General features: G+C 38.4%; 1 protein-coding gene across 15 annotated transcripts in view; it reads right to left on the bottom strand.

Moving 5' to 3' along the window:
- LOC146383036 (pleckstrin homology domain-containing family A member 7-like) overlaps positions 1-25,011 on the bottom strand; it is a 140,289-nt gene that overhangs the window by 43,013 nt on the left and 72,265 nt on the right. For all 15 annotated transcript variants that reach the window (XM_084934130.1, XM_084934132.1, XM_084934134.1 and 12 more), the window contains one exon: positions 6,332-6,446. In XM_084934130.1, coding sequence (XP_084790256.1) covers positions 6,332-6,446 — 115 coding nt within the window. The remainder of the gene's footprint in view (positions 1-6,331; positions 6,447-25,011) is intronic.

Here is a 25,011-nt window from a genome sequence, read left to right as displayed (position 1 = left end):
TAATTACCTATATGACTGCACTAAAGGCACCTTGGCATATTTCTTCTCCTTAACACAACTGTGGTCAAAAAGGCAGCAAGCAAAAGCGGGACAGTTTACTGTGTTACAGTAGGTTATATTTGGAAATAGGCTGTCTGTGTCTCATCAGACCATTCAATCTTACTTATATCACTGAACAAACTTTCACCCACACCATGATTTTCTCTTTTCGGCTACCCTTCTTTTTCTGCCCTAGTTGTGATATAATTACAGCCATTATATGAGCACAGACAATTTTCCACCAGATCTCTGTGACAGTCACTCTTGCTATGACATTTGTCTGACATTGACAAAGCCTCTTTAGACTGGCAGGCAGAAGGTTAGGCACGTGGGCTTGTAACCTGCAGGTCAATATTTCAACTGCCAGACACAGGAAAGTCTGGCCTTTGAATCTGACTGACTACCATCAAAAAAAGTGAGGGAATAACTGCAAGAACACTGGGAGTATTAAAAGCCTGTGTCGATGTGCATTATCTTTGTAAGGCTTAGGAAGAAAATCCAAAGATTCTTTTTTAAAATGACCAGAGTAAATTAAAGTTCCTTAAAACAAGGTAAAACCTCTGTATCCTCATTTACTTTAACCTCCTAAGACCCAAACTCTTCCACGACATGCATTTTTAATTCCTCTTTGAGATTTGGGCTGACTGGGACCCAATGAATGTAAAAACAAAGAATTACCAGATTTTTTTTTTTTTTTACCTTATTTTTGTTTCTAAGACAAATAAGAGCCACATATGAGGATATTCGTTTAAAATTTTGATAGAACAGTAGCAGCATAATGTCCTCGTAAGTGGATATCAGGCCCTTGTAGAGCAAAATTTAGTATTTTGGGCTAAATAACCCAAAATGTGATGTCCACATATGTGGACGCCAGGTCCTAGGAGGTTAAGATGACCTTGAATATCATAACTAACTTATGCAGCTGTAATATTGCATTTTGGGTTATAATACTGGAAGGTGCAATATTAAAGTTTTTTTAAACCAAGGTTATTGCATAAATTCTTTTTAATTAATTTATGTAAATATATTACTATTAACTGTCATTCTCATTCAGAGCCAAGGAGATTTTATACCAGCTTCCACTGGGTGAAACCAGGGGCAGATTAATAAGATTTAGGTGGCCATGGGCAAAACTTTTGATGTGGACCCAGGTGACCTCCATGTTTCCACTGTGTGATTTTGTTTTTTTCTTGATTCTTGTTTTGTTTATTTACATATATTTAGAAAAGTTTTACTAACTGGAAGACATCAAGCATGCCTGAAATAAACTGAAATAATATTTTGGATATGTAATAACAGAGGTACTGACTTAAGACATTTTAACTTTGGCTCAGCCGCTGCAGTGCAGGTGGTAATTACAGGACACTAGCACATTAAATTCTGCAGATTTGGGGTGCTGGAGGGTAGTGCAGTATTTAAAAGTGAGGGGAACACTGTTAAAACAGGAAAGGACTTTGACAGAAGACAGAAGATCATTATGTCAGATAACGGCAAGAAAAAATGCCTTGAAAGCAGGTAGATTTTAATGTAAGGAATACCCTGACAGGCCAGTTCTTAGACGTATTTAACATTTTGTTAGTATTCAGTGCCATTTCAGCCCACTGACCTATAATAAGTGTAATAAGTAAGTAATACAGTAATACTGGATGCTGGAGTTTCTTTGGCTATTCTTGTTTGTGCCGGCCTGCTGGATAACATACTTGTGCACTGTGCAAATATTCAAGAAATCTCATTAGACCATCCTCTACTCTCAAATCCTCAGAAGAAGGCCTGTTCCCCCGGCACCACATATACACATACACATAAAGTAAGACATGTACACCCTGTCACCTCCCCTGCTGGTATAATAAAAGATTTGGCATGACGGCTGCATAAGCGTGTGAATGGACTGGGAGCAGCACTGGGAGGCATCAGCAGCTGGAAAACAAAAACAAATGCACTCAGTAATTAGTGAGAGGATTGGTTGACAGAGGATGACACAGTCCAATCCTGTCACACTAGAGTCCCATATCTGTAAATATACTATGTGTGTATTTCAGAGATATTTCTTTCTCTGTTACGTGTGTGTGTGTGTGTGTGTGTGTGTGTGTGTGTGTGTGTGTGTGTGTGTGTGTGTGTGTGTGTACGATGCAGTGGTCTATTTTTAGGCCAAATGTAATTTTGTGGAACAGACTGTGGTCCCTGCTGCACAGTAGCACTCTGTCTTGTAGGTGTGTGACTGAGAGTCAAACCAGCTATTTGCTATTTTAATGGTACACAATCAGACAACCAAAATGCCAGGAGACGCCCCTCTGAGACCCGAGGGCTACCGGCTCCATTCCCTAGCCAGATGAGAAATATCTGGGAGGGTAAGGTAATTAAACATGGGTTGTGATTCCTCCTCCCTTTAGAAAGATGCCTGAGCAATACCAGTACGATGAATCAAATCAGTGGTAAAGAATAACAAACAAGAGTCAAGCCGGGTTAACTTAACCCTTAGATGATCTTTAAAAAATTAATCAATTTTAATTTTTTTGACCTGTAAACACTGTCCAAAATAAGCATCTCTATATAAGCCTGCAGTTCCTCTTTGTCCACATAAGCCACCAAGTGTTTCCCATGCATGTCTGTCATGGCCACAATTTGCTGGAGGATTTCATCCATCAGCAGCAGTGCATAGCTGGTGGCTCCGTTGCAGACTTTGTGGGAGACCAAAATATGGAGATGGAGAAGTTCATCCTGTCACTGCTTCAACCATCTCCTCTCCACTCTCACCTTCAGATGAGTCAGAGCTGGTCTGAGGCCTCCTTTATGTCAGCCTCCAAGTCCTCTGAGGAGGATGAGGCACCATCTTCACACTCATAGTGCACGATCATTTCCAGAGCCTCCAAAATGACTGCTCATACTTCTAACCATGGCTGCAGTGCAGCTGCATAAACTACTTAAGCAAGAACCAAAATGAAGTCCAATTTTATTTTGATTCTTGTTACTGAGACATCTTTGACACACACACGCACACGCACACTTCAGCAGCTGAGTTGAGTTCCCTACTGAAAAGAGACACGTTGCAGAGAAGTTGTGAGCCATCAGCACAGCCTGACTTAAACTGCCTGCAATCTGTTGCCAATCTCTCTGTGTTTATAAATTAGGCAGCAATTAAAACATAATGAAAATACAAATTTTACCTTTGAGTCACATATTAGCTTGACAAAAGCTATATAGTTCGGCTTCAGAGGACATAATGTGTTTCCTGCATCTCAATGTAATCATCAGGTCTGTTAGCTGCACTTCCATCACAGTAAGATATAAAATGATTTTTTCTAATTTCAAGAATTTTCTTTATACCCAAATTAAAAATATAGTCTTAAAATTGCACTAAGCTTCAATCTGGAAAATGCAGCTCTGTTCTAAGACCCTTGCACACAATGAGTGCTGTCATACGCCTATTCATCTAAAAATAAATCATCTTGACTTTTAGCTTCACATGGAATTTGAACAACGTCTCCCAGGTGATAGCCCTCTAAACTATCCTACATTAGTCAACCATTTTGGTCGAAGCAGATCTGTGACTGCCAAACTCTCCTGTCAAACCTAAAGACCTAAAGATTACCTAAAGTAATTTACATCTATTTTACAATCAGGACAATCAGTGTTGCTAACACTACAGTCATGCCACCAATTACTTTGACTTTTTCCTTTTTTCTTGTTGTTTCCCCCTTAATGCAGGAACTCAAATATGTGTTTAGTCTGTAACAGAACAGCTCTTTACTCTGCAGCGTTCTCTGTTCTATTATGTGTTGGTTTTAATGCTCAAAGAAGCACCTGAAGAGCAGAGTTACTTTCAAAAGTGAGGCAGCGAATTAATGAGGCACATAAAGGCAAAACAATTCATAAGAGGATACTGGGAGCCAACAGAAATGTCTAAATGACACGGACTTTGATAAATCCCAAAGAAGTTAGTTGTGAACACAACATCACTAAATATGCAGCCAGTGAACACAAGTGCTTACAGGAGAACGGCGAGACACAGCTCATGGGGAAAGTGGGACGTCTCACTGCTTCTCTGATGTTTTGTCAGAGGCGGAAGACATGTGACTTACTCAAAATACGGATTCATTTTAAGATTGTGCGCAAAGCAAGGGGGGTAGGAATGACTCATTCTTCCTCTGAGAAAAAGATTCTTTTGTTAAGAGTTTTTCTTTTAAGAATAAGGCTCCTGTGCCATTTCCTGGCTGCTTAGTGGCAGGGGTGATGAGCCAGAGCACCTGGGAGAGCTGCAGACCAGAAAAACACTGGGTGTGGGAATGGTGATGGGGCGTTGTGATGGATATCCTGTCATCTCTGTACCGTACACGATGACACATGTTCAATCTTGGTCCCGAGGCACCTGTTGATAGGGCAGGATGAGATTTCACGCCACCGTGGAGCTGCATACATGTGTGAGTATAAACCAAGTGTAAGATTTATACTGAAAAAAGTGGCATGGACATCTTTATGGTGTACTAAACCTGATGACAAGGGATGTATCCTGCATGAGATCTGCATTTGGAAGCTCAAATTGGAATTCATTAGCACTGTCTGTGCTGATTTGCTTCAAGTATTTTGTAATTTTGCAAGCAAATTGCCTGAGCCAAGGACGACCAAAAAACAAGGTTAAACAGTCAAAAGAAAAGTGCTTTCTCCACTACAAACATAATTCAGTTTTGTTTCATAGATACGATCACTGTGCAATAATACTAGTGTGCATTCTAGAAATTTAACCTGAAGACCTGGAGTTTAAATGTTGCCAAAAGAAAAACCCCAAATAAGCTCCAATAGAAGAAAAAGGGGAAGAGGGAGGATATGAAAACAGATCAAATCTATTTTTCATTGATGTAGTATAGTGGTAATACAATATACTGGAAGGAATGTGGAATCAACTATATACCATAAATAACTTACAAAAGGAGTAATCCTAATCACAATGAAGCCTACTGTAATACTGAGTTCACTAAATCAAATGTCTGAATCTACACAGTCAATTTTTAGCATAAAAATAAGGTTGTGAAGGCTGATATTACATCTCCATAGACTTCAATGTTTAAATATGCACATTTACAGGAGAACAAAACACATTTGCATCTTTGCACCTTGCATCCAGTTTTATTAAGTGTAATTCTAGCATTCAACTTCTATGTTACATAGAAACATACCTAATCTTGCTAACCAGCAGACAACTTTGCACTTAATCATGGTGCAAACCTACAACCTCTACCTCCATTTCAAACTACACCTCAGGTCTATATCCCTGCATGGCCATAATAGAGTTTGATCAGCTGCAAAAAGCTTTTAATTTCCATTTTCTCATCCTCATCCATCATTCCGTTTTGCTGTGAGTCAGCTGAAAATTGCTGCTAATCAGGTCAGTCACTGGCCACAAATAATGTTTTTCCCCCACTAGCCCAGGCTGCTGTGATCATTCTCGGGGCTAGCCATGGATAACCAGCGCTCATCTCTTGACTGATTCTAAAGAATGGATTTCTCCTGTACCACAGACTAAAAAGACATCTCTGTCTGTTTGTCATGCCTCACTGTGTTCAGTGGTTGTACCTGTGTTTGTTGGTATATTCAGATATTAGCATCGTTTTCTTGTTAATGATCATTTTAAGCCTTTGCACTGGTGAATTAATGGAGTGATTTTCTTCATTAACAAGCTGCAGAGAACATCGTAGGTTTATTACAGAGCTAACAGAGCTTTATTGATGGCTCACGTACTACTTGGCTTTTCAGTGCAGTGCATTTAACACAAAACTGACTGTGGATGTTAAAATGGTAAATGGCCTGTATTTGTATAGCGCTTTACTAGTCCCTAAGGACCCCAAAGCGCTTTACACATCCAGTCATCCACCCATTCACACACACATTCACACACTGGTGATGGCAAGCTACATTGTAGCCACAGCCACCCTGGGGCGCACTGACAGAGGCGAGGCTGCCAGACACTGGCGCCACCAGGCCCTCTGACCACCACCAGTAGGCAAACGGGTGAAGTGTCTTGCCCAAGGACACAACGACCGAGACTGTCCAAGCCGGGGCTCGAACCGGCAAATTTCACAAGTCAATCCTCTCTGTTGCTGCTTGAAAATATTCTAACTACCTCACAAAAATGTAGGAGACAAAATTCAAAGACCAAAAAGCCTGGATGGTCACCCTTTAATAGCATAAAACCAGTCCAGAACGAATCAAGAAAGGACAATGTTTGAAAGCGACAAATGTGGAACTAACACACAAACACACACATATATACAGGTAAATACTGAAACTACAAACTAACCTTGGAGGCTGACGTGTCCACAGTGGAAGAGGTGATGGCAGTGGAGGCTTCGCTGACGGTGGTACTGGAGAGCTGCTCACCCGCAGGTTTTGACATCATTCGAGTACCCTGCGGCCTGCACGCACACACACATACAGAAAACGTCACTATACATAACCGGGAGGACTCGAAGAAGTAGTGACGTGTAACCACACCTCTGATTTAGCCGTTACATAATTCCCAAGTTGTTACTGCAGCACTGACATCTGTACATTGTCTCACATTTTTCTATTATGGGCTGACGTATAAGGCAGACTGTTAGGGAGAAAATAAACATCGTGTTTATACTAAAAGTGTTGCTGGAGTTTCGTTCACCTGAACTCAGGATTGAGACTGCCCAAAGTGCCTGTTTTCCAGTTGTTTTTTTCGACTCTTAGATTTTGAGGGATATCATTAGTGGAAGCACCCCACACTTGTGGTTCAAACATTCTATTTGCAAAGAGCAGAGAGAAGATCTGGATAAAAAAATATGGAGCACATAAATACATAATTGTTATTAATGTGTTTATATGGGACTCTAAATTAGGTTCAGTTTCAAGAGCACCTGCAGGGTTTTTGTTGAGGAAAATAATTAAATCTGATGTCTTACGCCTTATGGCATCCTGCTATTCTTGACGTTCCGATTTTCCCAGTGTGTGATTTGGAGTCTATCAGAGCTGCTTTGGAAAGACTCAAGTATGCAAGTATGTAAAACACATAACGCGTTAAGGAGGCAAGGGTGGATTCTGTGAACTGGAAAAGTGTGCTTGGGGACTGTTTCAGGTTGTCATACAGGCCAGTGACAGATTGAGAGCATGCATGTGTGCGCGTGTGTGTAAAGAAAACACCAAACATCTGACGAAGGCAGCTCAATGACCTGAAGACAGACCGTCCTAAATTTTTCATTATTCTCACCATACACACCTTGGAGGGAAATGAATAAAACTCCTTCCACAGTGTGTGCGTGTTCACACAAGATCCATTTTCCTTTTGTACCTTCAGGTCAGCCAGGACCTATTTCCTTACATGACCTTTTCAGAAGAGAAAGCGGTTACCAAACTCGCAATGCAGACAGAACAGAAAAGTGTGCACAAAGCACTGGGTTGTGTAACTGTTTACTGAATGTAAATTGGCACCATTACTTATTGTCTCGCCTTATTCCAAAAGGATGTCAGACACAGCAGTCCCAAATTTGCGACTGAGGACTATTATGTCACATCAAACAAAAATAGCAAACTTTTTTTCATTGTTCTGATGTTTTATATCCAAGAACAATTTTTCGGTTCAGGATCTTTTTTGTTTTTGAAACTGTTTTGACATTTTCAGATATTTGTGGATGACACAATATTAAGTTAATGACATTAAGCTTTTTCTATTTATAAAATATGCGAGGGAAGTTAGTGAATGCTGGAATTTGAATTATTAATACATCTTGAGTATTTTATATTTTTTCAGTTCTTTTTTTCATAAACACACATTTAAAAAGCATGTTTCTTTTACATTGACTACCATGTAATTTAAGATTATTACCAGCTTCCATAATGATGTCATAAAGAAAGATATAGGTTTTCCAGCCTACTGAATACCATGTAGCTTTTATTCAAGCTGTTATTATGGCTTATTAATTATCTGTCAAACGCAACGGTGCAAGAAGGAAGTAACGTGGAGCATGGCATCTCAACAGACAGTAACACGATAGCTAACGGACGGCCAAGAACTGGATAATCCTTTGGCAGCTGTGAATGAGACTCAAAGTACACACAACAAAGTACTCAGGGTTTGGTAAAGTCTTTTTCACATTACAGCACTTTGGTTTCAGGAAGCACACTCTACCTTGAAGAACAGGAAAACAAAACAAAACATAGCAATCTACAGACTTTGAAAAACTCTGCAAAAATGGTTCAGAAACCGCTGTGAGTTCAGGTTTTCAAACCTTATTTCACAAGCTTCTGCTTGTAAGAGTTGTAGATTGATTTAATCACACAGCTCACAGTGATATCCACCCGACTCCATCGCAAACAGATGTAATAACCTGCAATAATAGCATTTTAAAACGTCTCTTTGTCTGCAGTCTTTTTTCGTGCTACTTTTTTCTTTTATTTCACCTGAACCTTCAGGAAGAGCCAGAGCAGGAATTACTGGAGTCGTGTTCTTATTTGTTTTTTTAGATAAGCAGCCTGATGTATACATTTTATTTATTTATTTGTTTGTTTGCTTGCTTGTGTGTTTTTTGGCCATCTCATTTCACTTGTACTTTACACTTGTACTTTAACTATTTTTAAAGCAACCTTGGACGCTTTAAAATGACTGAATCTAAGAATGTTTTGGCAGTTTTAGACATATCACCTTCACTGTGTTCCTGTTAGAAGCCTGAGGCACTGACGAATTAGAAATGTTGTGAGTGCCTATCGTCCACATTTGTTTATATGAGCCTCAAACATGTTATCAGGCTAAATGTCCATCAAATTGGAGTTGTGACTGCTTCTGATATTTAGATGTTCCTGATTTTAAAGTGATTTATGAGGACCAGTGATTGTTCCACAGAGCTAATTATGTGCCTGCCTGTAGAAAGATTCCCTCTCTTCCCTCACATTTTTGGGGAAGCCAAGTGGTGCTCAATACAAATTCTAAAATCATTTTTACAGTCACTCAAGACTCACTGCAGTCCCCTTAAAGATTTATCCTCTAAATGATCTGCTACAGACACTTTTTACTGCCTACAGACCTTCTGCTGTCCTCAGTCGCAGCTGTTTGTCTACGATTTTACATATTCCACATGTAACCTTGTAGGCTACCAACATTTGTGTGTGTATACTTTTAAAACCAGAGTACACACAAACAACTGAGGAAACAAAATGAGCCTCCCTGCATGTGGTCTTCACCGAGTATCTATTTGCATGATGGCACAATCGCTATTGCTGCTGTCTTTTTGTGGCGAGACAGATGAGACTTTCTGTGCTGTATTTTTTATATTCAGTGGAATAACACCAGGCACAGTAAGTGTCTGTATCTGTCTGATTAGTTTCAAAAGAGAGAACAATGGTAATATAATACATTCTTTCATCCAAGAAAATTACTAAGTGTTAAATTTCTTTCCGACTCCATCTTTCTCAAATAAATCCATAGTTTTATTCCTCTGAGCACATTTTCGTGTCTTGGAAGCATCCCTCTTGGTAAAAGACTTATTAAAGGAAAAAAATGCTTTGATTATGTCTGATTTGAAAATATTTCCAGAATGAAACAAATATTGGTTTTGATAATACGTTATTTTTGTTGTTTATCTAAAGTATATTTTATCTGTTGTGCTCATCTTCTCTGTATTTCACTTTTCTTTTTTTTCCCCAATAAAAACACTGATCTCGCTCCCAGCTCTGCTCTCCACATTACAGGCTGAGCTGTAACACACCAACACTGCCAACAGTTTCTGAACATCACTAAATTTCTTTCCCACATATGCATAATGGATTTGAATGTTGTGTCGGTGGGTTCACAGAATCTGTTTTTATTCTCCTGTCAAGAGAATTTCATGGAAACTTTTTAAAGGTCACGAACCCTAAAATAAAAATGAGTTGCATTTTCATCTGAATTCAAGTGAGAAAAAAAAGTATTCAGTGGAGTAATTGTAAGCAACTGAAATTATAAAACATGTGGGGAAGTCACTGTTCTTTAATTAAAAGCTAATACTGGGCAGAATTGAAAAGCTCACGTGATAAAAGCACGAACTGATTTTTGTGCAGTAAAATTAAACCATCATATTTGCATCTAAACAAGAGTTTTCTTGTTTATTTATACTTGCAGGTTCACAACGTGTGTGTGTGTGTGTGTCTGTGTGTATTTTGAAATCACACATAATACTTCAGAGTGATATTGTCAAATTTTGTCAGATTTAATTCTGTTTTTCTGAAACAGAAGGAAGATCAGCGGAGGGTTGGAAAACACGCAAAGCCAGATGGTAAGATGAAATAAAAGACCAGACTAATTAGAGCACAACTTTACTTCCTTTCTGTGTCATAAAGAACAGATTTTAGCATCTGTGACCTGTACTACTCTGAAGATAGAAAAAAAACACAAAGATCAGAAATGAGCACCTGAAACTCAAGGTCTATTTCTGCTGGAATTTGAATTATTAATACATCTTGAGTATTTTATATTTTTTCAGTTCTTTTTTTCATAAACACACATTTAAAAAGCATGTTTCTTTTACATTGACTACCATGTAATTTAAGATTATTACCAGCTTCCACAATGATGTCATAAAGAAAGATATAGGTTTTCCAGCCTACTGAATACCATGTAGCTTTTATTCAAGCTGTTATTATGACTTATTAATTATCTGTCAAATGCAACGATTCAAGAAGGAAGTAACGTGGAGCATGGCATCTCAACAGACAGTAACACGATAGCTAACTACTCTGAAGATAGAAAAAAACACAAAGATCAGAAATGAGCACCTGAAACTCAGAAGTACAATCTCTCTGGCTTTTCCGTCTTATTATACATGTAACACAGCTCGTAGAGGTGCAGTGCAATACATTCTATTTTACTGTATTCTATTGTATGATCATTTCTGTTTAACTGATTGGTTCAGGCAACCAAAATAATCTAGCTGAAATGATTAAGAAAAAAAGAGAGAAGAGGAAAAAGTTTGAGTAAACAAGATGAAAAGGCACACTGCCGTAGTGTGCTGTGCAGTACAATACTGATATTGTATAGTATCAATGTAGTTCATGGAGCAGTTTTACTATGAACTATTAATTTTTGGTAATGATTTCATATTTTTAGGCTGCTTCCCATGAGTGTTTTGTGTTCACTCACCCTTTTCACTTACTATGTGCTTACACATCACTCTGTGTTTAATTATTAGATATTAATCTCAGTTGCTCTTCCACAGTGTGTCTTTTGTCCTGTTTTCCTTCCATCACCCCAGCCTGTCGCAGCATATGGCTGCCCCTCCCTGAGCCTGGTTCCCCTGCAGGTTTCTTCCTGTTAAAAGGGAGTTTTTCTTTCCCACTATTGCCAAATCCTTGCTCATACGTGGTGGCTTGATTGTTTGAGTTCTCTCTTTATTATTGTTGAGTCTCTACCTTACAATATGAAGCGCCTTGAGGCACCTGTTGGTGTGATTTGGCACTATATGAATGAAACTGAATTGAAAGAAAATGAATATTTTCCTTTGATATCTGACTTATTAAATGTGACTTTATTCTATGACACGAGATTAATATCTGTCACTGGACATTTCTGTTCATGTAGAATAATACATGTTTCTTTGTGTTCTTTCTGGCACAACACTTGTACCACAGGGTAAAGACTTCAAGGTTATGTTAGATTACTAAACATCCCCACTTGATTATTGAAATAAGTCTTCAGTTGTCACAAAAGTATATGTTCACTGCATGATTATCAAGGACATAAAATCACATCACAACAATGATGTTATTAGCATATCAACAATCACTTAGATTCATTCATAATTTTATTTACTGGAGGATCAAAAGGTTTGGTATCGTGATAACGTGGTAAATCAAATACCCAAATCTTAGTTTTAGGCCACTATTTTTACTGCATTTTTATGAAGTTAAGCTAAAGCACTTCAACACTATATATTTCTCTGCAATGAAAGTTACATAACTATAATCATTACAATTTTACTGTAATGTGGCTATTAGAGGTGGCTATGAGAAACAATAAGTGCCTTAGCTTACTACTGTTACCTGCTTTCACAGACTAGTGCTAAAACAGTCTTCTGATACATCAAAATCTGCTTAGTGTGTCTGCAATGATGTAAGATGATGACTATGATCTGTCTCCATGGACCTCCAACTGCTGCAGAGAATAAAAGTCAACCTCGGCATCAAATTTACTTAACTTTAATGTTGAGGATCATCTCTAGCGATAAGTGCCGAATCTCGGGCAATGACCCGAGACCAAGCATCAGTTTTAGAAAGTAGTGCATCAGGTCAAGAGTACAACTAGAGCATCAAGTTGTTTAGACTACCCAACATGGAGAAAATGTGATTTGTGAAGAAAGCGTCACTGAAGTATTCGAGCTCTGATTCATGACTGATGAGTGCAGGAAGAAAAACTGCAAGTCAAATATCCAGCATTGCTTTTGCTTCATATTCCTGTTACCTGATCTCAAAATACTTGTTGCCTTTTTAAAATGTAAAAGGCACGGCAGTGATTTCACACTTGAAGTTAGTTTGCTCATCACAAGGGGTTTGAAGGGGTCATAATAAAAAGTGCTAATGGGTTCTCTTTTGCTTGCATACCATATTCTCAAACTGGAACCATACCGGAGACAAACAAGACAGCACACTGATTCGGTTTCAAATTTGACAAATCCCATGTCCTGTAATTCTACAAATTGATTGTAACGGAAGACTAAATCTCAAGAGAATTTCTGACAAATAAGTTTCACAACCAAAATGATGTGGTGAAGGGATGCAACCTAATGGGGTGATACCTTCAGAGAAATCAACTCATCTACACAAGACGATTCTTTGAAGTGACTTCAAAAGCTGAAGGTTTAGAAACAAAGGATAAATCTCATAATCACAGCTCGTAATTAAAATAATAAAAAACAAACATGGAAATAAGGGACTAGCTATCACTAATGACGACTTAAAGGAGACTTCAACAGAGAAAGGACGATGTGTTGTCTTCTGTGAAATCTTTCAGTGGAAGGAAATATGACATTTTCCCTACGGTCTTGGTGGAAATATACATGGAATTCTTTCTCTCTGATGTGAACAAATTATTCTACAGAAGAAAAAGAAGAAAAGGCAGACTCACTGGTTACTTTCTGAACTTTGCTAGTAGATGGTGGGATCCCATGTTGCCTTCAGAACTCCCTTAATTCCTTATGGCATAGAGTCAACATGATGCTGGAAATGCACCCCCAGAGATCTATATTAACATGATAGCATCACCCTGTTGCCAGTTTCACCACATTCCACATGTGCTCTATTGGCTTAAGATCTGGTGACTGTGCAGGCCAGTATAATAAACTCATTCCTCAACCAGTTTAAGATGATTTGAGCTTTGTGACATGGCCCATTATAATAATGGAGGCAGCCATCAGAAGATAATGTGGTCTTAAAGGGATGGTCATGGTCACCAACAATTTTGAAGTAGGCTGTGGTGGTTCACCAATACTCAGCTGGTACACAACTGGCCCCAAAGTGTGCCAAGGAAATATCCCCGAAACAATCACATCACGAGGAGCAGCCTGAACAGTTGATAAATGGATCCATGCTTTCATGTAGTTTACACCAGTTTCTCACCTTACCATGTGAATGCTGCAACAGAAATCAAGACTCAGGTACACAACAATTCTCCAATCTTTAATTGTCCAATTTTGGTGAGTCCATGGAAACTTTAGCATCAGTTTCATGTTCTTAGCTGACAGGTTGTGGTCTTCTGCATAGCTTGGTTGTCTTCTTAGCAGATTGAAGCAGCCTGGCCATTGTTCTCTCACCTCTGGCATCAGTGGCACCTTCTTTCCCCCACTTCTGAAGCTAGGTTGAACATCAGCAGGTTGCCATTACATTGTCAACATACCGAAATGCAGTGAGCTGCTGCCATGTAATTGCCCAAATAGATATCCGCATTAACGAGCAGTTGAACAGATGTACCTATTAAAAGTGAGTATTAAAGAGCAAACTGTATGGTCAAAGCATGACAGCACATGAATCACAACCTTAGAAATAGCACATACTAATCTCACTGTGCAATACAGGCCATGAGTTGACATTGAAACTAAAATATGTGTTGGAGAACATTTATCGTCTGCTGAGAGAATCGCCTTCCCTCCACTTGTTGAGAGCCCGATAGAGAGGTCACAATGGAGATTTAATCACACAGGAAAGGTAATTGTCATAAAGACTGACATTTGACCATATGACTTTTTATAATTTAATTGTACCACTCGTGAAAAAACAGGAAAAAAGTCATTTTTTACTGCAAGATACTGCAAACTCCCACATTCACACATAAGATGCAAAAAGCAGGAAATGAAATATGGGGAAAATGAAAAGCAATGGCATCCCACACAGAGACGGCTGACATTTAAACACAATCATACATTCATGCTTCAGTTTGCATCCTGAAGACCAAGGCAGTCAGAAATACTTCAATCAATTACCCAATTAAACTCAGTCACTGTCTTTCTCTGGTTTGTTTTTTGTATGTCCACATTGTTAGACCAAACTATCCCTATAAAATAAAAAATTAAAAAAACACACACATCTGGATAAACAGTAAGGACAAAAAGCTTTCTTCTAATGATGCTGGAAAGGACAGCCCGTGTCTCCACTGCACATTCATTTTTTACTTTGAATTTTGTTTCCTTGGCATTTCTGTCTTAACAAATTGTCCGATGTGATGTTCTTTTTTGATGTTCATGGCACTAAATTGCCTTACACTAGACACTCCTTTTTTTCTCATATTATTAAATACTGGCTTGAAATGGAAAATCTGTTTGAGGTTCAAAGTTTGCTGTACTTACTCAAGGAAAAGCTAACACTTCACACTAGGTAATATATATTTTCCACCCTAAAATAGGGATAAAATATGGAGGTGGAGTCACAAAATGCTTCATTTAGTTAAACATCATAACTGTGAATAGAGTGATACTATCTTGAGCTCAATAAGTGGCTCCCTAACACTCTGTTGTCAGGCAACTAATAATTATGTACCTTAAAAAGTCCTTAAAAAGTTCTGCTAAAGAGAACCTAAGTGCATTTCCACAGTTGCCAAACTCTGGAAATTATGAGAGCATGACAAATCCAAAGCCCCTGACTGACAGCAAAGAGAAAAACAAATTCTGGGATGGAAGAAATGAACCGTTTTCCTGTGTGGAGCAAACTGCAATTAAACACCAGTGCAACCTACCATGTAGAGAAAAAGGAAAAAAACCTTCTGAACACAGTATCGTGAAAGCTGTCTTGCACCATAGCTTCAGCTGGCCTCAGTCATCTGTCGGGGAGAAGCTTCCTGGTGCTAACATGGTTGAAAGAGAGCTGAAGTGGCACTTGGGAACCAAAAGAAAAAAAATGTGCTGGATCTTAACTGTAGTCAGCAAGACGATTTGTGGTTTGTGTGAAGATGTCTAATAAGGTGACGAAAGCAAGGTATAGGATGAGGCACTGTTACAAAAAATCTATAAAATAACAGGGCTCATTCTTATGATATATAATAATCAGAGGAACTGACAGCATGTCAGATAATATGAAGGCTATTTTGAAACTCTGTGTGACCACTTGGTGCTTCTAAGGCTCAAAATGTTCAAAACTGGTTTAGAGATGCAAAGCATTCACTATGCTCAAAGATGAAATTAATATTCTCATCACAATTTCTAAAACGAATTAAAAGAGCATCTTTTTTCTGAAAGAACGTCAATTTATTGTGCCATTTTAGGAAACCTTGAATCGTCTATAAGGTTTTCACAAAAGCAATCAGCTTAATTAATCAAGCTTAAATGTACCAATTATGTTTTGAATACTGATGCAGGTCTGAGATTTGCCCAACAACACATTTCATCTACAATGTCCCCGCCCGCCCGCCTCCCTGCTCCCTTCCGCTTCAGCTCCACAAAGCTGCTATGGCAACACTCAACCAAAACGTTGCTGTGCCCTCAGCGAAGCACCATGTGAGCACTCATCACATTACTGGCATAGCTTCACTTTAATCACCAAATCCAAGATCAATACACAGAGGATGGGTCAAAGACACAAAAATATGTGTCTAAGTAGAGCGAGAACAGGAAACATTCACTGAGAGGGACAGAGGGAAATTACATGGCATGGAGAAAGGTTTTAGAAAAGCAAGTGTGACAATGAGAAAGACATGCCAAGAGACAGCAGTTCTTTTTTATCTCCATTTGTAGAGGGACATTTTTTCATCTGGCGTACATGCTCTAATTTAGTAAAAACAAGCTTGTTTTTTCAGAATCTGCTTGATAATTACATTTAAATGTTTGGTTCCCCACATTTTAACAAATCAGGAGCGTTCAAAATTTCATAACATTTACGCAGAAGAAAACAACAACACTACCGTGCATATATTAAGAAATATAAAAATTCATGAGAAAATATTTTTTGGGACCAAAACTGGTCTTACAACTGATGCTTGTGCATGACAAACAGGAGTTAGGAGATTTATTTTATTCCATGCAACAAGCTGTGCAAGTCTTGGGATTAACCATGCATCCCAGAATAATACAAAACAAAGTTAGGGAAACTGAAACTGACAGTTCTTCAGTCTATCTGCAAACAGCTTGAATGTTCTACTAGCTTCCGAGATAGAAATTTCAGTGCATTCCAAGACCTTACACCCAGTAACAAGAAGACAGACAGATAGATGTGGTGCAAATAGACTTAGACACACTTCAGATACTGAGACCTCGACAGCAGCAGCCATGGGAAGTTATTTTGTCTCTCCTGCTGCCAAAATAAGAGCTGATAAGGTACTCCTGGAACCTGTAAAGTCCTGACACTTTAGCCCCTTTAATCCACGATAACCCCTAGTGAGCAGGCCCGCTGACGCCAGCCTCTGTACACACACACACGCACGCACCACACCCTGCTGCTAATATCACTCTCAGGTTGAGCTTTGACTCTGCTTTGATGGTCTCTGAGCTGATGCCGCCATCACAGATCATGTTGACATCAAACCAAAAAAAGAAGCCTGGCTGGTGTGGGTGGAGCTGCAGCTGATGATGACAGATATACACAGTAATATGAGCTCCAGTGTATTCCACAGGCAGTGTGCTAGCTTGAGGCAGCAACATGGTGGCTGTAACCTAAAGGTTACCTCTGCTCCATCTGAGTGCCTAACTTATTAATGGTAAAAAATATTAGTGTGTGTGTGTGTGTGTGTGTGTGTGTGTGTGTGTGTGTGTGTGTGTGTGTGTGTGTGTGTGTGTGTGTGTGTGTGTGTGTGTGTGTGGGGGGGGGGGGGTTTTGCAAATATGTCCTACAACAGCACTGCAAATATTCTGAAAGGCATAAAGGGAAATGGCTCAAATTGGTTTGGAATGGCCCCACTGAGTTAACAATAGAACTGGGGAGATTACCAAAATATATCTATATATACACAATATAATTTCATATGAGAGTTAAGAAATGACCGTGTTTGTGATACTGAACATGCTTAATAGCAGATTGGCCAGTATTCAGTCACTACTGATATCTTGGATACTTTTCATTTATGTATACAGATAGTGTTTTTTTTTTTATTTGCATTCAAAAATGTATTTCAGTGCAAAGCTGTGGTTTGGGTCATAAAAAACTACAGATGTCTTAATATTAAACTCAATACATCAGTAATTATCTTAATCATATCAATATACGTATGACGTGTGTTCAAAAATGAACCTTTAAAAAGCCCTAACTGTCAAGTACGAAGCTAATTAGGGGTGCCAAAAGACACTAATGCTACAGATTCTAATTGACTAAAAAGTACTATTGGATCAGATACTCCTTTGCAACACTATCAACACAAACAATTGACTTCACAGAGCACTGCTGCAGACAAGCAAGCACACCGACCCTCTCCTCACTAGGGCTGCCACGATTAGTCGACTAGTCACGATTACGTCGATCATTAAAATCGTCGAAGACTAATTTAATAGTCGACGTGTCGTTTGAAGCTTTGTAAGATCCCAAAAGACGCAGGAATAAGTAGTAGGATTTAAGAGTGTAATAACGGACTGAAACAGAAGATGGCAGGTACAAGGATGCCAGCTGCCGTTAAACTACGAAGAAGAAGAAGTAGCTCTGTCCCAGAACTCATAGCGCAGCCAAGCTCAGTTTCCAACAATGGCGGCAGCTAGTTAGTTTTAATATTACTCTTATTATTCTTTCTGGGTCACAAAATACACGTTTAACATATTTTCAGGCGAGAATGTAGCTGTGTAAACCTCAAATATCTGCTCAGTTTATCAAGACACCACATATTTTCAAAAGCGCTCCGACGTTTTCGGAGACGTCTGTTACCCACTAGCTCGATAGCTAGCCGGGGAAATCGTTTTCAAACCCACCACCATCTTTCGCTACTCAGGTTAAACATATATAAGTCACTTAGATAACTTAAAAATGTTATTGTTTGGCCTTTTTTTAGTATTTTATTTGTTCCTGAGTAAATCGGTTTGGCTGAGAAATAAAGTTATGGTTTTTACACAGCTGAATAAACGTCAAGCAGACAACTGATTATCAGAAGTGTGAGATGCTCGAGAATTTACTCCGGTGTCCTGTTATATTTTAGATAGCAAGGAGCAGACGGCTGAGTTTATTAAAAACAATCTGCAGATTTCATTAAACTTTAATAAACTATCATCTTGTCTTTATTTTTAGTTAGCACATACCTGAAACACTTAAAGCTGTAAGCTAATTATAGTTATATAAGAGCAGATGCTGCTGGTGCAATAAGCTGTACGTTTTACGTTCATGATCTGATTAGTCGACTAATCGCAAAAATAATCGGTGACTAGTCGACTATCAAAATAATCGTTTGTGGCAGCCCTACTCCTCACTAACAGTTTGTGATATTCACAACACTGCAGCTTTACTTACCATTTAAGGCAAGTAAAGCTGCTGTTTCAGCAACACTGAAGTGTTAAACAGTTATCACAAATGTTAACCTGGCCAACACACATGTTAATGTTAGCCGCCTAAGTATTAGCAGTTACCAAATAGACATAATCACAACCTCAGGGGACCACAGCTAGTGTACTCCTAGTGGCAGTCTAGGATAATTGCCATCTGCTTTGGCAACACCCTGCAGAAATAAGGAAACAATTAAGGTGATTTATTTGAGAGCCACATTAGCCATCCGTTAAGCTATCGTTAAGGTAGCAGCTAGCAGCTATGGCTAATAATAAATAGATAATGTTAATGTGGTTCGAAAACGTTATCAGTCCTGTACATCTGTAACACTACAATGACAGTGTGAATCTTAAAATAGATTTTAAGATTCTTTAAGGTAGCCCCCCCCCCCAGGTGTCAGTACCAAGCTTGAAATTCTAGTATTGTGACAAACCTATATTTAAATTCCGAATAAAAGACATCCTTTGTTCCCATTGTTTATCCGTTGCAAACGTTCAAAGCAATTAAAGTGAGTACACACCCGCTTTGTGTTGATTACTTATTTTCCCACTGGTCATTGCTAGAAGTCTCCAAATTCACTCTTTCCATGGTCCTTTGTGGCCACCTCAACACTAGTATCTTCCCGTGTATACACCCCTTAAAACAACGTCAACCAATTTGGAAAGTACATTTTTGGATTCATCAACCAACCTGGATACCTAATAACATTTAGGTAACAAGACAAAACTTTTAAAAATGTTTTACAAGTTTAAAATCTGCTCCATGACTATTTGAAGAATATCTTAGTTTAAAATTTCCTAATACAATATGTATGTGAATGCAAACAAAAAACAATAACAACAATAATAAAGGGACAATTTCATGATATAAATTGCTTTATGAGTTGCTTTTATTTTATTGTCCTTTCTGGAATTGACTTCAGTCAACTAAGGTTTAATTGGTCTTTGAATGCTTCAATACATTACCCTCAAGGTTCTTCTTTACAGCCATTATGAAGATGGCAATCGATGCTGCTCAGCTGTGCCCTAAATAAGCACAGCAAATAACCTCCTTTGCTGTTTTAATACACTGATTACACCGAACTATGAAGTATTTCCTGTTTAGCAGCTAAACCGATTTAATTTCTACTGCCTCCCTCTTTAAAACCTTGTAGAAAAATTACTGTTTTCATAGTGACACATATACACACACATATTGGTAAAATGTGTGTGGGTTGGACTGACACATTATCATAGTGGTTTGTACAGACCTGCTTCACGCCTACACAGCTGCTAATAAGACAGATCCACCAGAACATGGTGAGGAAATATGGAACCAGGTCCTTCATCATTTGGGACGTATGGAGGAAAGAGAAGAGGAGAGAGAGATGATGCATAGGAATGGGTTGGGTAGCATTGGAGGGACAGGAAAAGACAAGTGAGCAAGACAGATGGGGCAAGTGGTGCAAAGAGAAAGCAAATCACATGGCGAAGGGAGCCACAGTGGCAAGTGGAAGGATCGGTGAATGGAGCTATAGTGCGCTTTGCAGTGTGGTCCATGCCAGACAAGTCAGGTGGGCAGAAAAGCACTTCTTGCCCACGCAAAACAAAAAGCAATCTTCACTTCACTTTCAGTGCTAAAAGGAAGCACTGCTCATACCAATATTGCTTCTCTAGCAGCCAGGTAAATCAGACTCTCCAACGGGTGGGAAGCTAGAGTTCTCAGCAAAAAGCTATGACAGGATGTATGGGGAACAACGGAAAGTGAAATAACAGAAACATTGATTGGGTGGGACACAGAAATAGAGGAAACAGGAAATTGAAACCAATGAGATGATGGCAGAAAGGGAAAAAATGGAAAGAAAATAGGCTGATAGAAATTGCGCTTGTGCCCTGAAACTTGATTACATTTTAATGTGTTCTCTCATTAGATTAGCTGCCACAAAATCTCTATTAATTGTTCTTCACCAAATCAGTGACTGGATTTGGCTCTGATGCATTTAGGAAGAATTAAACCTAATAAAAAATTCAACAAAAATGCAACCAATAACCAAGCACATGAGGTAGATTTTTCTATTAATCCAATCAAACAGTAGCAAAGGTACCTTAATAGGGTTTTTGTGTGCAGAAAAAGTTAAAGTATTTCATGAGACGATGTTTAACTAATTCAACTTAACATCTTGGTTTTAGAATGAACACTATTTTAGTATTATTGACATATTAATGTTACAAAAACAAAAATCCGCCTATGCAAAAAGAATTCGCAAAGAAAATGCCAAATAGTGGTGGTAATCTGTTAACCAGTGTATGAAATTTGAAAAACACTGACTGTAATTGTCTAAATGATGATGGATGTTTTGTGAAGAGATTTGTAGCAGGGTTTAATTTAGTCACGTTAGAAATATTACCTTTTAACTGCTGAAGTTCCAGACTGTGTAAAGAATTCAGCTTTTGATAAAAAAGCCCAAAGTATACAAAGCACTGATCTCAGGTCCCTTACACCCCCCACCCAAAGAAAGCCTGAGGTTCATGATCCCCCCTCTTGTGCTGTGAGTTTTTAACTTAAAATCACACAAAATTCTCTTCCAGCTTTATTCTTAAGAGCCATTTTGTCTTGGATATGCCATCTGGTATTTAAAGGTATTTCATAATTACAGAGATTTTGTTGACGAACCAGATTTCAGCTTTGATGTTCACCAACAACAAGACCCATAACTCATAAGTTGTCATGATGTGTGTACATGCCCACACATACTAATCAGCAAAAACATGCATATTCAGTCTAAGCTGCATTAATATCCATAGTGCCCGAGAGCAAATTACATATACAAAACACTACAGCAAGATAGGTGAGCCACACAAATGCATTCACCACACACCCAGAGATACTAATTAAAGGATTACAGATATCGCTTAAATACCAGGAAGCAAAACTGCACCGCAGTAAATGACACCGCTGTGAGGATACAGTGTATGTGAATTTTAAAGTTTTGACAGAGATGTTACTCGCTGTCAGTTTTGGCCGGCGGTCATAGGTTCTGTCCAATAATATGACGCAAGACTGGAGTAAAATACATCCATGGATTGGCACTTTATTAAAGAAGGCACATGTTAACAGCACAAAAACACTCACTCCAACTAAATAAAATGGCTTCTTTTTATACTCTACCTTTTCAGGTGAGCATCTGGAATAGCCCAAGTATGGGGGTTAACTAATCAACATGAAAACATAACCCTCCACACAAACAAGCATACAATAACATTAAAGCACATCACAAACATATACATATTTCCAACACGTACTATAAACAAACCAATAACATAAGCTTCACCCATTACTATCTAAATTAAAACCCTCTTTAACCAACTCCTTAACCTGGCACACTGGTCTGCTCCAGGAGCTCTTAAGCAGGTGATTGAGCCGCTTTCACTCTTTTGCTCCACATCCTGCAAGAAGCAACCAGGACAGGTGAGTACCTTTATAAGTTCTCATTTCACAAGCAGCTCTAACTTTGGCTCTTCTCTGACACAGGTAGGATGGCCAGTCCCCCTGTCTCTTCACCTTTACAAGCTGTCATTTTAATCATATGTCAAATAAACCTAATAAAGAATTCATAAGAACTAATGTGTTTTTCTTTATTATACTATTTTAAATTCCCAATCCATCAATTAATCACTAACAGTGCCAACAAGGTAATGGAACCCCTGGTCTCCATTACACTCACTATCAGAAAATGCATCAATATTTTTAACACTGTTATATTAATTTTATATTAATTCTAGTTTCAGAACTAGAAGCTTCTTCAGTTCTAGTTCTGAACTGAAGAAGCTTCTCAGATGAGAGGTGAAACGTTTTCAGGCAACTTAAAGAAGTCCAGACGCTTTTCTTTCCAAGCTCTTCAGACTACGATGACTTGGATGACTGAAAACCTTCAGACATATTCCAGAGAGGTGAAAATCCACTAAGTAGAAACCATATGTTTATTTTATTATGTTAAGATACGATAACCTTTATTAGTCCCACACGTGGGAAATTTGTTTTATTACAGCAGAAAGTGGACAGTGCAAAGTTACATAGCAAAAATTATAAAAACAGTGTTTATATATTTTAAGCCATAAAAACCTGCCCCACACTCCTATAAACCATTTTCACGCTCTTAAACACACTTTTGGGACACATCCTTACATACTGTTACTGTCTGTGTCCATACCCTCGACGGAGGTTCATGGCGTTTCACTTATAGAGCACCTAAAATGCACAAATAACACCTTGATTCGTATGATGGATCAATGATGTGGCGTTATATTGTTATTAATTTTTTGGGGCTTGAAAATGTTTATTTTACTGCAAAAATAATTTAATCTTTAAAAAATAAATACAAACTATCTATAGGCTGCAGAATATAATTAAATTCCAGCTATATTTATTTACAGATTATTTACAGATAAATCCATGATGTGGTTATCCTGTTGAGCTATACAGTACAAATTGTGCTGTGGAAAAGAAAATCTAGTCTCTTGTAACAGAGACCATAGAGTTTCCCTGCTCTGTGGTGAAAGTCTGGTGTCAGGTTCACTCATTGGCAGGGAGTCCTGCCCCCAAACAAAAGGCATTAGAGTGCAATGCAAAATGTCTCCTTAACAGTTTTGAGTAGGCACTGCGACTTCTTTATTTCGGGGAGACCCACACAAATCAGAGCTTTTAAAGTCTGAACGCATTCAGGGATGTAATAATCTAATATTTGGATATTTAACCTGAAATTGAAATCAGGGTACTGCTATGGTAGCTGTAGTTGCTGTGCTCATCTCAGGTTTGTACATGACATGATCCATCTCGCTCAGCACTGACCCAAAAGCATAACGTTCAACAGGGCAGCCAGAGCAGTGCAACAGGCTCGAGAGGGTAAAAAAAGCCCAGCGAACAAGACTATCAAACTGGGCTCTCCCTCCTCATTGCACACATATTTGCACATATTTGGCATTTCAAATTCCAAGTTCCACCAAATCTTATTTCTATTTTGTGCATCATAGCCTAGCTTTATCTATGCAGTATATCATTTTAAATCAGTTTTATCATCGGTTTTACAAAATAAGTGTCTTCTCTTACGTTTTGATGGTTGTGGGAATGCTGGGGACTATATTACTTGTACTTGCTGACCTTTTTCTGTCATTTGTGGGAAACGCTCATGATGTTATGAAACATGGTTACAAATAGCACTGTTTAGATATCTAGAGAACTGATGTAATCAACAGCCCCTGACAGTTCACCAGTGACATACCTGAAAACCCACTGACAGACCGTAAAGCTATACATTAATGTCCTAAAAGCAGATAATTGATCATGTATACTGTGATATCTGTGTATTTAATTTGATACTTCAATATAAAAACATGTAAAATTGCTACCTGTGGTATCAGAACTGTGAAAGATATTCTGAATAAAAAATACAAACTGTATTTTCCCTTTTATATCATGCACATGGGTTGAACTGTAGAATCCAGGAAACTTCAAATAGAAACACCGTTGAGTTTGTATATAAATTTATATTTAGTATTTTAAGAAATATGCTTATTGACTTTTAGTAAAGAGATCAATAAGATCAATACAACTCTTACAACTCGCTTATGGATTCCAGATCAGCATCTGTCAAGTCAATTTTTTTTAAATCTTTGGGTTCACCCGGGTTATCCATCTCTCCCTGCCTACAGTTTTTGTGCTGGTTGAGTTAATATTCAAAGGCTCATCTAACTTTCAGCAAGGAAAACAGTTGGAGCTAAAAGAATATTTCACACAGGAAGAAAGAAATATTTTACTCATTCTTGCTATTGTACAGATAGTGGGAACACTTCAGTAAAATTGCTTGTCCTTGGCAAGTCCACTAACACTTTCATTCCTTTGTATAAAAGAAGTTCATAGCAGTAGATTTCTAAGAGCTTGTCATCTACCCACTTCAGAAGAAAGCATATCCAACTTAACTTTTATACAATTCAGGTTTCCAAGATGCTTCCAAAGTCACTGTCAGGAAGAAACACTCTAATAGAAACTAAAGTTACAGTTTGGTACATCCCGAGAAAG

The sequence above is a fragment of the Perissodus microlepis genome, chromosome 7, assembly GCF_051167445.1.
Source record: "Perissodus microlepis isolate ML-2025 ecotype Zambia chromosome 7, ASM5116744v1, whole genome shotgun sequence".
NCBI lineage: Eukaryota > Metazoa > Chordata > Actinopteri > Cichliformes > Cichlidae > Perissodus > Perissodus microlepis.
The sequence above is the reverse complement of the archived record's forward strand: the minus strand, read 5'-3'. Positions and strand labels throughout refer to the sequence as shown.